We start from the raw sequence: 13,939 nt of genomic DNA on the forward strand, positions 1-13,939 counted from the left end.
TTCTTTAAAGTTATTGATTTTTAATGAATTACTAAAACTATTTTGGACTAAATTGAAACTATTTTCGCTAAATATTACTTTTTAAGGTAAAGAGAATATGTCCTTATTACTCTCTTGGTTTTTAATTGAATATATTATTATTTGAAATCTTATGAGGTTTAATGGAAAATAAATTCTACACTTGTTTCAAAATATATACTCTAGTTTGATTGGACACGTATACCATTATTAAATTATTTATTATAATATCTATGATTAATAATTTAAAAATTATACATTGAGATGATCGGTTCCAACAAGTACTCGCATGATCTATGTTTTCTTATGTATAAATTACTAAAATTGGTCAAAGTAAAATATATGCTTAGTACAAAAAATTGTGAAGTCAATTAGATTCTATGGGATAACTTTAGGCTCTAAGGGCCTGTTCAGTTCAGCTTAATTTCAGTTCAATTCAACTCTAATCAGTTCAACTCATTTTAGTAAATGTGAACGGGATTGTTAAGGGTTTTTTCGGAATTTTAGGCCATTAGACAAGATTGAGGTTCTGTTCAAAAAAAAAAAAAAGACAAGATTGAGGTAATTAGGGCATTATGGGTCAAGTTAATTTTAAGGGTTTGATCAGAAGGGTGTTTGGACAAAATTAGAGTTGATTAAAAATTATTTAGGTCCGATATTTACAAGGTTTGCGGACATTATATTTCTTCGACCCTCCAACAACTTCAAGCCAAATCAGATGAGTTGTACTTATTCAATCATTGGATATGTTTTGGGTGACATGATTATTTGTCAACACAATTACATTTTGACAAATAATCAAATTATATATACAGAGGTAGTATTATATAAAATGTACTCATAATCGATTAAAATAAATGTAATCGGTCAATAAATATAACTTTAATTAATAAAGTTCATTTACAATCAAGAAAAATCAATTTTAATTTTTGTTATAATTAATTTCACTAGCAACCAGGCGATTAAAGATCTACCTTAATTAATCATGGACAACATGAACTAATCCTATAATGAAAACTTGCAATAAACATAATAATATAGAGTGAAGATGGGTTTTGAGTGTTAAGTAAGTTTCACTTTCTCAAATTACGCCTTCTTAACTTGTTTTTTCAATTTTTTTTTATTAAAAAGCTATCATTCTATCCTAATCTTAAGGATAATACAGAGTACGGGTCTATTCTCTTCACCTTAATTTCAGGTCAGTTCAGTTCGGTTCAGCTCACTTTAGTTCCTAATTTCCTTCTTTCATAAAATATTCAGTTCAATTCAGCTGTAATCAGTTCAGTTCAGCTCAGTTCAGTAAATCGAAACAAGCCCTACAATTATACAAGTACTTATCAACCTTTTTTTTAATTACTCAATAAAAACAATATTCCTTCTTAACTTGTTTTTTAATTTTTTTTTAAAAAAAAACTATCATTCTATCCTAATCTTAAGGATAATACGGAGTACGAGCCTATTCTCTTCAGCTTAATTTCAGGCTAGTTCGGTTCGGTTCAGCTCACTTCACTTCTTAATTTCCTTCTCTCATAAAATATTCAGTTCAATTCAGATGTAATAAGTGCTTTTCATTTTAGCTCAGTTCAGTAAATCGGAGTAGGCCCTACAATTATACAAGTACTTATCAACCTTTTTTTTTTAATTACTCAACAAAAACAATATTCCAAGACTTTATCTATTTTAAAAAAAAAAAAATATTTTTAATATTTTTTATGAAATTTTTTTATGAACCAGTCTTAAATTGCATCCATTAATATTTATTTTTGTTATTTTATTAGAATAAATTAAAGAGGTAAATAAAAGTCTAATAGATATCTTACGTATTTTTTTTTTTAGCTTGTGGAGTATATAAACTTTAAAGCCAAAGACATTTTGTTATAATGGCAAAAAAAATTGTGGCCGGTCCTATCGAAATTAAGAAAAATAATGGCCGGTGAAAGACATATTCTAGAATTTTCTTCCAATATCCGTTTTATTAACCAATATTTCAACATCATTGCATTTTCTTAAAAAAAAATAAATAAATATTTTACATAATGGACAGGCTGGCCAATGGGGTTACCCATCCCAAACATGCCAACATGGCAACATATCATTATTTCCACCGGGTAACCGGCTATCACCGGTTACACTACCAACCTATCTCCCTCACTCACCCTAGATAACTCTACTATAAAGTACGTGCTCCCATCTCTACGAAGAAGACACTAGAACAAAAAAAAAAAAAAAAAAAAAAAAGGAGTGATCAAATAGTTCATCACATCAATCTTTTTTCTTTTAAATTATTAATCCGAGATTAATAATATGCCTATTAGCAGGATCTCCGTCGGAACCACCGATGAAGTTCGCCACCCCAACACCTTAAAGGCAGGGTTAGCGGAGTTCATCTCCACCCTTATATTTGTTTTCGCCGGTCAAGGATCTGGCATGGCTTTCGCCAAGCTTACCGCTGGAGCCGCTGCGACTCCAGCGGGTCTTGTGGCCGCTTCCGTTGCCCATGCTTTTGCCCTTTTCGTTGCCGTGGCCGTCGGAGCTAACATCTCCGGTGGACATGTTAACCCTGCTGTGACTTTTGGTGCATTTATTGGTGGTAACATTTCTCTTCTTAATGGAATTGTTTACTGGATTGCTCAACTTGCTGGCTCCTCTGTTGCTTGCTTGTTGCTTAAGTTCTCCACTGGTGGCTTGGTATGTTTCTTAATCATTTTTTTTACCAATTTTTTTTAAGCGATTTGATTTTTTTTAATTGCAACATTTTGATTTTTTGGTTATCAATAATTTATAAGTTTTAATTTTGATTGTTTATAATTAAATATTTTAGAAAATAATTTCTTAGAAAATGTATGAACATTCTTTCGTTTATGATCGTATATATTTTACCATTGAATATTTTAAGAAATATTTGTAAGAAAGTACCTTTAATGTTGACACGTTAGCGAAAAATGACTAAGCTTTTTGTTATTAAAAATAAATTGAATTTCGTAGTAATTTAGGACCGTAGTTGCATTTTTTGTTGTTGATGATTAGAACTTTTCTTTTTTTTTTTTTTGGATATTCTTTAATTATCTAGGAAAAAAATTATAAAAAGTTACTCCCTCCGTTCCCTTTTGATAGTTTTATGAGTATTTTTCACGGGAATTAATAAACACAAATAAGAATAGTTAAGTATATTGAAAAAGTAAATTGACATTGGGTATGCAATAAAGTAGAGAGAGAAAGTAATAAAAGTATATATGGAAAAACAAAATTTACATGAAAAAGTTAAATTTGCACAAATATTATTGCAAATTAGAGGGAATTTTGGTAAAAAATTAATATTAATGGTTGTTGGAAGAAGTAAATGAGATGAACATTTTGGGACTAAAATTTGTGCATAAGAGACTATCAAAAGAGGACGGAGGAAGTAATATGTAACAACATGAAATCACATATGTTCAGACGCATTTAACAACATCTTACATACTCGTATATTTTTCATACATTATACTACGGTGTACATAGTAAAATCATGATATGAAGTTGTGAAGGAAGGTGTGAAATGTCACAAATGCAAATGGTAAAAAAATTAGAAAACACATGATATATAAAACCAACATTAAATTATTAAAAATGTTAAGAGTAGGGGCCAATTTTTATTTTGTTTATAAAAAAAACTGGATAGATATCACAATTTACAGATTTGGTAAAGAATTTGTATACATAGAAATACGAGATTGTATGCGGATTTGCATATTTAGTTACGATCTGACAGTCTGATATGAGATGAATTTCAACAAAATAAAAAATTATGAGAGGGGAAATGAGTGAATGAGCTGGTAAAATGTATGATAGGATCAAGTATCCAAGTTTTATTAATTCTTGGTAAATTCTTTTAGTACCGCTTTTTTAGGTAAATGTTCTTTTGTTTTAAAGGATCGTTTATTCTAGGGAACAAATCAAACCTTATTTACTGCAGTGAGATTTTATACTTCGTCGGCTATTTTTTTTTTTTTTTTTTTTAATGATTTATCAATATTTTTTTTGGACGATCATTAAGGTTAATAATAATGACTAAATTTGTCCCAATGTCATATAATAAATAAAAAGTACTCTCTCTGTCCCTTTTTTTTACATTCCTGGTTTCCTTTTTGGGTATTCCAAAATTACATTCCTCCTTTTTATTTTTAGTAAGTATTTTTTTCCAAATATCCCAAATTATCCCTCTTTTTCTGTTATGTAATTAATGATCAGACTTATTTTCTCACTCTTATTTTATCACTCTTAGTCTCCTATTTTCACTCCTAAATTTAGATGAATATGATTGATTCTTAATTTTCAAATAGGAGCATGTTATTGGTCCTTTATTTTTTGCAAATGATTGATGACATGGCATCATTAAATATTAATCTATTTTTGCTTTATTCAAAGACATCATTTAATGTTTTGTACTTTCCATTGTGTTTTGTTTTATTGTTATTTGTTTTATTCTTTCCTCGTTAATTCCCGTGTAATTTTACAAACAGGAATGTAAAAAAGGGACGGAGGGAGTAGTGTTATTGTTGCTTAAAATCATGTATCATAAAAGAAGTACTACATATATAAATCAAATGAAAAGAGGCCACACAAAAACAATGACAACTTCTAAGTTGTGTGGTTTGAAGTCAATTATATGATAAACGAACTATTTGATAAATATGGTACAATGAAAAGTTTAATTATAATTGAGGATAGTCGTAATCATTTTTATACACCACTTTTAATAATTGAGTGTCAAATAGAGACATCTAGAAAAAGCACGAGAGACTCGAGAGTAAAAGACGAGAATTTAGTAGAACATTGGGAAAAAATGTACAAGTAGTATGTACTAGGTAGCCCATTTAATTTAACTTTATTGACAAATCATACAAGTATTAATTAATTTTGTGCATTTATTTTTATTCTTATCCATAATAATTATATAATTATTCTTAGTAATAAAAAGTACATCATAAGGATTCATAACTATTTTTATAAAGTCTAATACTATAAAACTACTCCATATGATATCAAGTCTATTAAATTAAATGCAATACTCGTATCTTGTTTTGGAGGGAAGTAAAATCAAGATAATAAAAATAATGCCTCAACTTATATTTTATCATTCATTGTACTTTTCAGCCTTATCTAACTCCAATAATTGTTATTTGAAATAAACAAAAAACTCCAATAATTGTTGCAAGCCTCTGTAGCCTGCAATGATTTCAATATTTTACAATATGTTTGTGGTTTGAAACTTTGAACGTAAAATACAAACTACTTAGGCTCATTGTGACCATGACAAGTTTTCTAGGAATAAAAAAACCTTGATAATTAGGAAGGTTTTCTCATAGACTGAAAGTTGGTATAAATTATAACTTTTTGTGACTCGTAAATAATAAATTAATTAATTTAGCAAAATTTCGATAAAGTTAATCTAATCTATTTTTAACCGTATGTATGTAAATTAACATGTTACATTTAAAATTTGTGTAGGAAACATCTGCCTTTGCTCTATCCGCAGACGTGACCGTATGGAACGCCCTAGTCTTTGAGATTGTGATGACTTTCGGACTAGTGTACACCGTGTACGCCACAGCCGTTGACCCCAAGAAGGGCAACATTGGAATCATTGCTCCACTAGCCATTGGTCTAATTGTTGGTGCCAATATCCTAGCTGGTGGGGCATTCGACGGTGCCTCAATGAACCCCGCCGTGTCATTTGGCCCAGCCTTGGTCAGCTGGAGCTGGAACAACCACTGGGTGTACTGGGCCGGACCTCTCATTGGTGGTGGACTCGCCGGTCTTATCTACGAGTTCATCTTCATTGGAGGCCAAGAGGCTGCCCCTGCTGATTACCAGAGATTATCTGCTTAATTAAGTTGATTATGTGAATCAAAATTTGAAGATGGAAATTTGTTTTTTTTTTTTTTTTTTTTTTTTTTTTTTTTTTTTTTTTTTTTTAATGGGTTATTTTGGTTGTTCTTGTATCATTTGAGAGTTTGAATTTGTGGGGCTCTTTTTAATGTGACAATTCTTCAAATCATGGTGGTAATTAATTTATAATGTGGGTAGTCGTCTTTCATAATCGTCACTATCATATTATGAGATTCCTTTATATTTATTGAGTATAATATGTAGTGGATTTAATGGATAGTGAGGTTTTTGGAGGCTACTCTTGTGGTTGTTCTATTTTTAAATTCAAGTAATATTATCTTCTACTTTTAATTTTTATTGAATATTATTGGTTGTTTATCCTTTCATATCCACCAACTTTGGATTATATTATACCTTTATTGCTTTGGACATAATTGTGATTAGTTAATTATATCTAAATAATAATTGTATGATATATTAGGTATTTCTAAAGGTGGCAGTATGCTAATTTGAATTATTAAAAAGATCAATGAAAGTCGAAATGATTGTAAGTTGAAAATTAATAATTGAGTTGTATTTTATAATTATTACTTTCAATATATACTTCAAGGATTACTAAAACAAATTTTAAGTTTCAAGGTGGAAAATTCAATGTACGAGTAGGTCTTAGGACATCCAAATAATTTGCATATCTTAAAAGAATGTGACAAATTCAAACTTATTATTATGTCAAACAGAGCTACATCAAAACAGCTATTTATTGTATAATTGGTCATATTATGCTCATCGTACAATAGGTATATGCCCGAGCCTTGGAGCCGTTGGAGGGCATCCAAATGATTTATGCATCTTAGTAGAGTGTGAAAGTCAAAAGTTACTAGCTCTAATTAGAGGTGTCAATTCGGATAACCGGATGGAGTTTGGGTCGGGTCTGTTCGGGTCGGGTCTGCTCGGGTAGGATATGTTCGGATCAAAATTATCCTCTTAACTCGGATCGGGTCGGGTCGGGTCAAATTCAGGTCGGGTCAAATTCGGGTCATGGTCTATCGAGTCCGGGTCGGATATGGGTCGGGTCAACTCCAGATCGGTTCACTTTCGGTTCGGATAAATTTGGATCGGGTTAAAACGGGTTTAACCAGATAACTTCGGGTCGGATGAATTTGGGTCGGGTTGATTTCGGTTCGGATGATTTCGGTTCGGTCAAGTTCGGTTTGATTAAGATAAGGTTGATCCGTTGATTCATTAAATGGTCAGTTTCGATTCAATTCCTTTTTGTGTTTGGCTGGATTTTGGTCGAGCTGACCAAATTCATATCCAAATAAGGTTATTTTTAATAATCTAGAGATACTATTGAGTTTTTACCTTATTATTGGTTCAATATGATTATTAATTATGAAGCACGAAGTTTTAGTTTACTCATTTGATAAAGTTATGTATAATTTTTATCTTAAAAGAAAATTGAGATTGAATAATTATCGATAACTTATCATACCTATATAAGTGAGACCGAGCTAGTGATTGATGAGTAATAATAGTTACATATGGTGATGTATACAAAATAGAATATCAATTTTTTATGGTTATTACAAGGCTACAACTCTTCATCAATTGTACAATCTTGCGAGGTTATGAGTTCTGTACTATTAGTTTAGTTTATTACTAATTCAATTTGTATAAGATATTTGTTAGAGTTGTTAGAATTACTTTATTACTAATTCAATTTTTATATTAAAAACTTGACATTATACATAGTGATAGTTAATTGTTACTATGTACATTCTTTTTATTTGAGCATAAATTATTGCATATGTATGTAGTGTGTATATAACCGTACGATGTATAATGCCTATAATTCTAGGATAATGCACAGTTGTAGAGGAAGTAGTAATGAAGGAATGTTATGTATTTGTAAATACATAACAACGATTAAAATATTCTAAAAACACATGGTAGAGAGAGAAAAAAGGAGAGAGATAGGAAGAGAGAGTTCTTTATATGGACCCCACCTACTTTTTGGTCAGATTGTCTCACGTGATGGGTTTGTAGTAAACTTAAGACTTCAGACTATTTCTTTGTAGTAAAAAAGTTAACTTATTAATAATTAATAAAATATTAGTATAAGAACTTGAATAAAAAGGTCAATAATCAATCATAGTCGGGTTAAATTCGGATCGAGTAAAAATCAAATCGAGTTAAAATCGGGTCGGGTTAATATCAGTTCAGGTCAAAACAGATCGGATCTGATCGGTTATTTGTCGGGTCAATTTTGGATCGGGTTGAGCTTGGTTCGGGTCAAATCGGTTCGGTTTGAGTTCAGGTCGGGTCAAATCGGATTCGGGTTGAGTTCAGGTCGGATCAAATCGATGCTGGGTTGAGTTCAGATCGGGTCAAGTTCGGATTCGGGTTGAGTTCGGTTCGGTTACAGATCGGGTTTGGGTCTTGAATTTCTCGGATCAAATCGGATCGGTTACAGTTCGAAACGGATAATTTTTTCGGGTCGTTTCGGGTTTGACACCTCTAGCTCTAATGTAGAACAAAAGTTATACAAAAACTTTTGCTATAAAACTAGTTATATTTTGCATATGGTATAATCAAATTTATTTCTTTGCTGATTTGGACCATTCCTACATGAAAATATATGAAAAATAAATAGACAGGGTTGTACATCAATAAACATGATGCAAATATATAATACTGTAAATGATTTTTTCAATTTTACAATGCTAAATTGAGATATTTTATTGTTCTCGAGTACTCAATTCTAAATGAAATTCCCTATTAAACCTTTAGAATTCATGGAGGATTCATTTATTATTTCATTTACTTATTATTTGACATTTGCATGATTCATGAAGCTAAAATGTACTTCTTTGATTGAAGTAGCTTATCATGTTTTCCACTAGACATAACATGTGCAATAGCTTCATTATGAAGTTCCATTTTTATAATAGAACGTGTTAAGGTGTACGAATTTTTATTTTTATTTTTTATTTTTTCTTGAAGAAATTAGTTGGATTTCATTGACTATGATATAGAAATATAATGCTCCTCTACCTTAATTGCTAGACAAATACAACTTACACAATATTTAATATTAACAAATTCAACTTAATTATATAAAACTCTAAATAAGTTTAAATGTTGCATGCATTAAAAAGAAACGAAAAAAGTATTATCAATATTGTATATATCAGCCAATTATAGGCAGGATGACAATGAGTATACAAGTGGACATTGGATTCATTTACCACTTGAAATGAAAAGAATTGTGAAGAGAGTAAGTGTGATCTGAAAATGGTAGCTACAAAAGGCGACGAATGAAGCATTGATTGAAAGATCACCACACAAAAGAATCACACATACTGTATTTGTCAAAGTAGTCACTTTTTTATTTACAAAAACTGTGATGAAATAGAAGCCACAATTTAGGTAGATTTGTGGTTTGTTTTATCATGCAAACGGACGTGAAAAGTGGCCCTACCACGTGATTTGGGCTAAATAGTGAACCGACCTTACTGGATTATGGCACCGAGCTGTCAACGTACTCAATATGGGTCTCATTTTTATATTTTTGACGACAATCATTGTCACCCTTTTTATCTTTTGCCTCCCTGGTACAAAATTTAAATTATACTTCCTTCTTATTAGATTATCTTTAATGGTGAGATTAGAAGAAGTTTCTTTAGGAGAGAGAGAGTATTTTTTACAAAGGATACCAATAAATTGGTATTTAAAATTAGTAACTCCAAAACAAAGTTACTAAGTTTAGATAGTCAACTTTGAGTTTCATTTGACAAAAAGTGTGGACTCTTATTAATATTATAATATGTTTTGTAATTTATTTAAGTTTTAATTTTATTATTTTTTCTAAAAAAAACTTATAATATAATTTGGTGGGGCGTAAATTGAAAGTGACATTAGTAAACTTTAGAAAGTCTAATCATTGGAAAATTAGACTTCACATAAGTTGCTAAATTGAGAAGTGAGTTAGTTGGGTATCACCATTGAAGGTAAAAAAACAACTCATTTTGTATTTCAATATTCAAAGTTGAGTCTCACCTTTGGAGATGGTCTTTATGCGTTTAAGTTTTGGTTGATTTAAATTAATGAGAGAGAAAATTTACATTGCATAAAGTGATTTTTGGTAAGAGTAAAGTTATAATCTCATATCATGAACACTTAGAGTTTGTTTCGTCATTTTTTTTTTTTTGGAACGGGTTAGAATGAAGTTAGAATTCATTCTATTCATTTTATTAGTTGATTAGTATTAAATACGGGTTTGGGGCATACCCGCAAACCAAAAGAGAGAGTCCACTTCACAAGTCCAAAGTAAGGTCCATTCCAAAACCATATGGCAATAGAAGGTTTAGCCCCTTAGCCTTATAAAGTGTTTGACTCTCTCTTCTTCAATCAATGTGGGACACTTTCATGTGGTGATACTTGGGAGGATTATTCTTCAACACTCTCCCTCACATGTATATAAGGTCCCTTTTAACTTTGTCTCATATGATTTTGCCGAGCTAGAATGCTTCTTTGCTCCCCTCACATGCAGGCCCGTTTCTGAGATATTGGTGGCCTGGGACGAATATATGATATGAGGCCCTAATTAATAATTTTTTTTTTTTTTTTTTGATCACGAGGGGCAAGCCCCAAAGAAAATTACTCGTATTTTATTTGCACCAAAAAAAAAATACTCGTATTTCATAATTTCGTCTTTTTTTTTTTTTGAAGAAAAAAGACTAGCCAATTCAATTTTAACTCCGAAATTCTAATATCAAATCTGAAAAATAAAAGATGCAAAGTACTCCATAGTAAATATTTTAGTGATGTATTGTTAAGTTATCGAAATTTACCTACTAAAAAAAAGTACAAAGTGTATTTTTTTTAATAATTTGATATATATAGCCATGAACTGATGAATCGTGTAAGTAGAAAGTCAAATCATTTGTTTAATTTATAATAGCAAATAATAAGAAGTCATTGTTCCATACTTCTATTCATCATTTTATTCCACGCCAAAGAAAAAGAAAACAAACTAAATGAAACTAAATTTTTGTTGTTGCTTATTTTATTTTTCTTGATTAAATTCAATTTGTCGAATAAAAACCTTACAAAATTAAATTAAAATCATCAAACACAAACTATACGGAGTATTAATTATTTTTTTGAACAAATTATATTAATTATATAAAAAACATAAGAGATAAAAGTTTTAAAATGAACAAATTGATAAATTGAACATGAAACTTGAACTATTAGAAAATATAACATAATTTGAATTGATGAGAGAGTGACAATAGACAGTCGAAGCCAAACAGAATTGATATTGCCCAGCAAGCATTGAAAATTTAAGAGATACTCATAGTTAATTAGCATATTTATTAGGGACTACTTTGACTTTGGGTAGGTTTTGGAAAAACTAATTTAAAGAGATACTACGAGTACTATGGATGACTTTTGAGTGGCTACAATATAATTGTAGTCATTATATTAGATAAAATCCCAGCCATTAATTTTTTTGACTTAATATCAACTGTTGATTTAGATAATTATTCAGTGTGGCTTTTTTTTTAAAAAAAAAATAATATATAGGATAATTGACAAAAAAGAACACGTTCTTTGATTCAATTTCTCCTTTAATATTTTGATCCATGATCCTCTCTCTTTTGGAATTCTTCTCTATTCATTTAGATTTTAAAGGATTATAACAAATTAAAATACAATGGAGATAATTGTTGATCCAAATTTTTCAAAAAAAAAAAAAAAAAATCATAAGAACATGAGTATGTCATTGAAGATCTGATTGAAATTAAAGGTTTTCATGGTCATGCATATTTTACTTTAAGCTTTGCCCAACAAATGAATTGAGGAGGTCAGGAGGGGAAGGATCAATGGAACATTCAATAGATCAAGAAACTTGGACATTGATATGAGAAATAATTGGAGATTAAAAATAAATATGTTTCATGTTTGATTACAGAAGAGAAGCAAAACAAAGTATTGAAGGAGAAACTAACATAACTTTTTTTGTTTTTTTAACCAAATAAATTTTAAAAAAACTAAAAAGTCATTTTGATTCCCAATCAACGGTTTGTATTAGTTAAAGTAGATGAAGGGTTGAGATTTAATCTAATATAATGGCCACAATTTTATTGTAGCCATTTGAAAACTGTCCCGAATACTATATTACTCCAGAAATGAAATTTTTAAAATATTCAATAAATTTAATTATAGAAAACTAAAAGGACCGATAATCAAGGGAATGATGTATTTAATGACTTTAATCTACATTGAAAACTGTTGAGAATTACTCGAACATGGAGTACTTATTTATTTATTTTTTTCTAATTACATAATTTGGGGCCTTGATTATAACTAAATTGAGCTTTACTGTGATGCGCCCAGGGCGGTTGCCCCACCTGCCCTGGGCTTGCTACGGGGCTGCTCACATGGACCTACTTATTTAGCCCAATGAACTTTAGCCAATTAGGGTACCATATCATAAACTTTGCTCTGATACCATATTAAATACGAATTTGAGCCATACCCGCAAACCAAGAGAGGGAATCTACTTCACAAGTCCAAAGGAAGGTCCATTCCAAAACCATATGGTAATAGAAGGTTTAGCCCCTTAGCCTTATAAAGTGTTTGACTCTCTCTTTTTCAATTAATGAGGGACACTTACATCTGGTGATACTTGAGATGTCTATTCTTTAACAATTAGGCTCTTCTAATGTGAAACCACTTTTCAAGAAGATTCTAACTTTACCTCATCCCTATAGTCCTATATATATATATATATCCACCTCGAGTATATGATTTACAATCCATTCCATTAATAAGATGTAGAAATCATTCCAACAATAAACCAAAAAACTTTTATTTAATATGAAATTTTGAATGATCCATACCTCCTTATATGAATTTCAAACTAATGCATTTCTATTTGATGACAATACAAATGACCCCTTATAGTGTGAGACAATCTTACAAACGACCCCTTATAGTGTAAGACAATCTTTTGATTAAAAATGGTCCAAAATGAAAAATAAGAAGAAAAATAAATTTTAAGGATGGAGGAAGGACCTGTTCATATTTACTGAACTGAGTTGAGCTGAACTGAAATGATTGGAGCTGAAGTGAACTGAACTGATTAGAGCTGAAATGAATATTTAACGAGAAAAGGAAATTAGGAGCTGAATTGAATTGAACTGAACTGAAATTTAGCTGAAGTGAACAGGCCCGAAGTAATAACATATATATTCACCATTTTTTTAATTGCATCATTTTCTCTTTTTAACAATAATATCTTTAAATATTTACGTAAAAACTATACAAAGTTAATGGTTGAAATGTAGACGTCGAAAAGAACCTGACAAGATCCCACATGATTATGTTTTCCTTACAAATAAATTACAAAAGATGGTCAAAGAAGGTTGTGTAAATAGCGTAAAAGTCCAAATGGTGCAATTAAAAAAATAAAACGGAGTAAGTATTGCTCAAAATTTGGCTCAACAATAATAAATGAAAACTACTCCGTCCTATTTTCATTTTAACTGACACAAACATGCCAAGATACAATTAAAAAAAAAACCAAAAAAAAGAAAGGAAAAAGAAACAAGTATATGTTATACTATTAAATCTATATTTAGAAGTATAAGTTTAAAAAAAAGTGATTATCTTAATACTTCATCCGTTTTTTTTTTTTTTTTTTTAATTGCATAATGAGTGATTCATGCTTGTCAATACATTACTTTGCCTATTAATATCTTGGATCTTGCTAATGAGCGTCCGGGGCTTTAGATAAAGAATAATTATATTGGTTGAAATGGTATTAAGTTAGGAATGCATGACAAAATCACGCGTCGTTCGGTGTAATTAATGTTAATTTTACTTTAATATTTCCACTTTAATTCTCTTATCTAACGCCCTGGGCGCTCATTAGCTTTTGCCTAATATCTTTAATTATACTTTTATAAAAATTATTAAAAAATTTGATATTTGAAAAGTACATTTCGAAACGAACCTAACTAAATTCCATATTACTATA

At 30.2% G+C, this 13,939-nt stretch overlaps 1 protein-coding gene across 1 annotated transcript; it reads left to right on the forward strand.

Moving 5' to 3' along the window:
* Positions 1-2,227: 2,227 nt before the first annotated feature.
* On the forward strand, positions 2,228-6,233 carry LOC145570546 (aquaporin TIP1-2-like). Its single transcript, XM_081629669.1, has 2 exons — positions 2,228-2,706; positions 5,509-6,233. The coding sequence occupies exons 1-2, from the start codon at positions 2,323-2,325 to the stop codon at positions 5,887-5,889; spliced, it is 765 nt and encodes a 254-aa protein (XP_081485795.1). The 5' UTR covers positions 2,228-2,322; the 3' UTR covers positions 5,890-6,233.
* Positions 6,234-13,939: the final 7,706 nt, after the last annotated feature.

This window comes from Chenopodium album, chromosome 12 (assembly GCF_948465745.1).
Source record: "Chenopodium album chromosome 12, dcCheAlbu1.1, whole genome shotgun sequence".
In the NCBI taxonomy this organism is placed as follows: Eukaryota; Viridiplantae; Streptophyta; class Magnoliopsida; order Caryophyllales; family Amaranthaceae; genus Chenopodium; species Chenopodium album.

What these genes read in the sequence shown, in the direction of transcription:
- LOC145570546 (XM_081629669.1), top strand. Translation starts at nt 2,323, where the DNA reads ATGCCTATTAGCAGGATCTCCGTCGGAACCACCGATGAAGTTCGCCAC. An exon ending in AGTTCTCCACTGGTGGCTTG is followed by an intron (nt 2,707 to 5,508) that starts GTATGTTTCTTA and finishes AAATTTGTGTAG; the next exon opens with GAAACATCTGCCTTTGCTCT.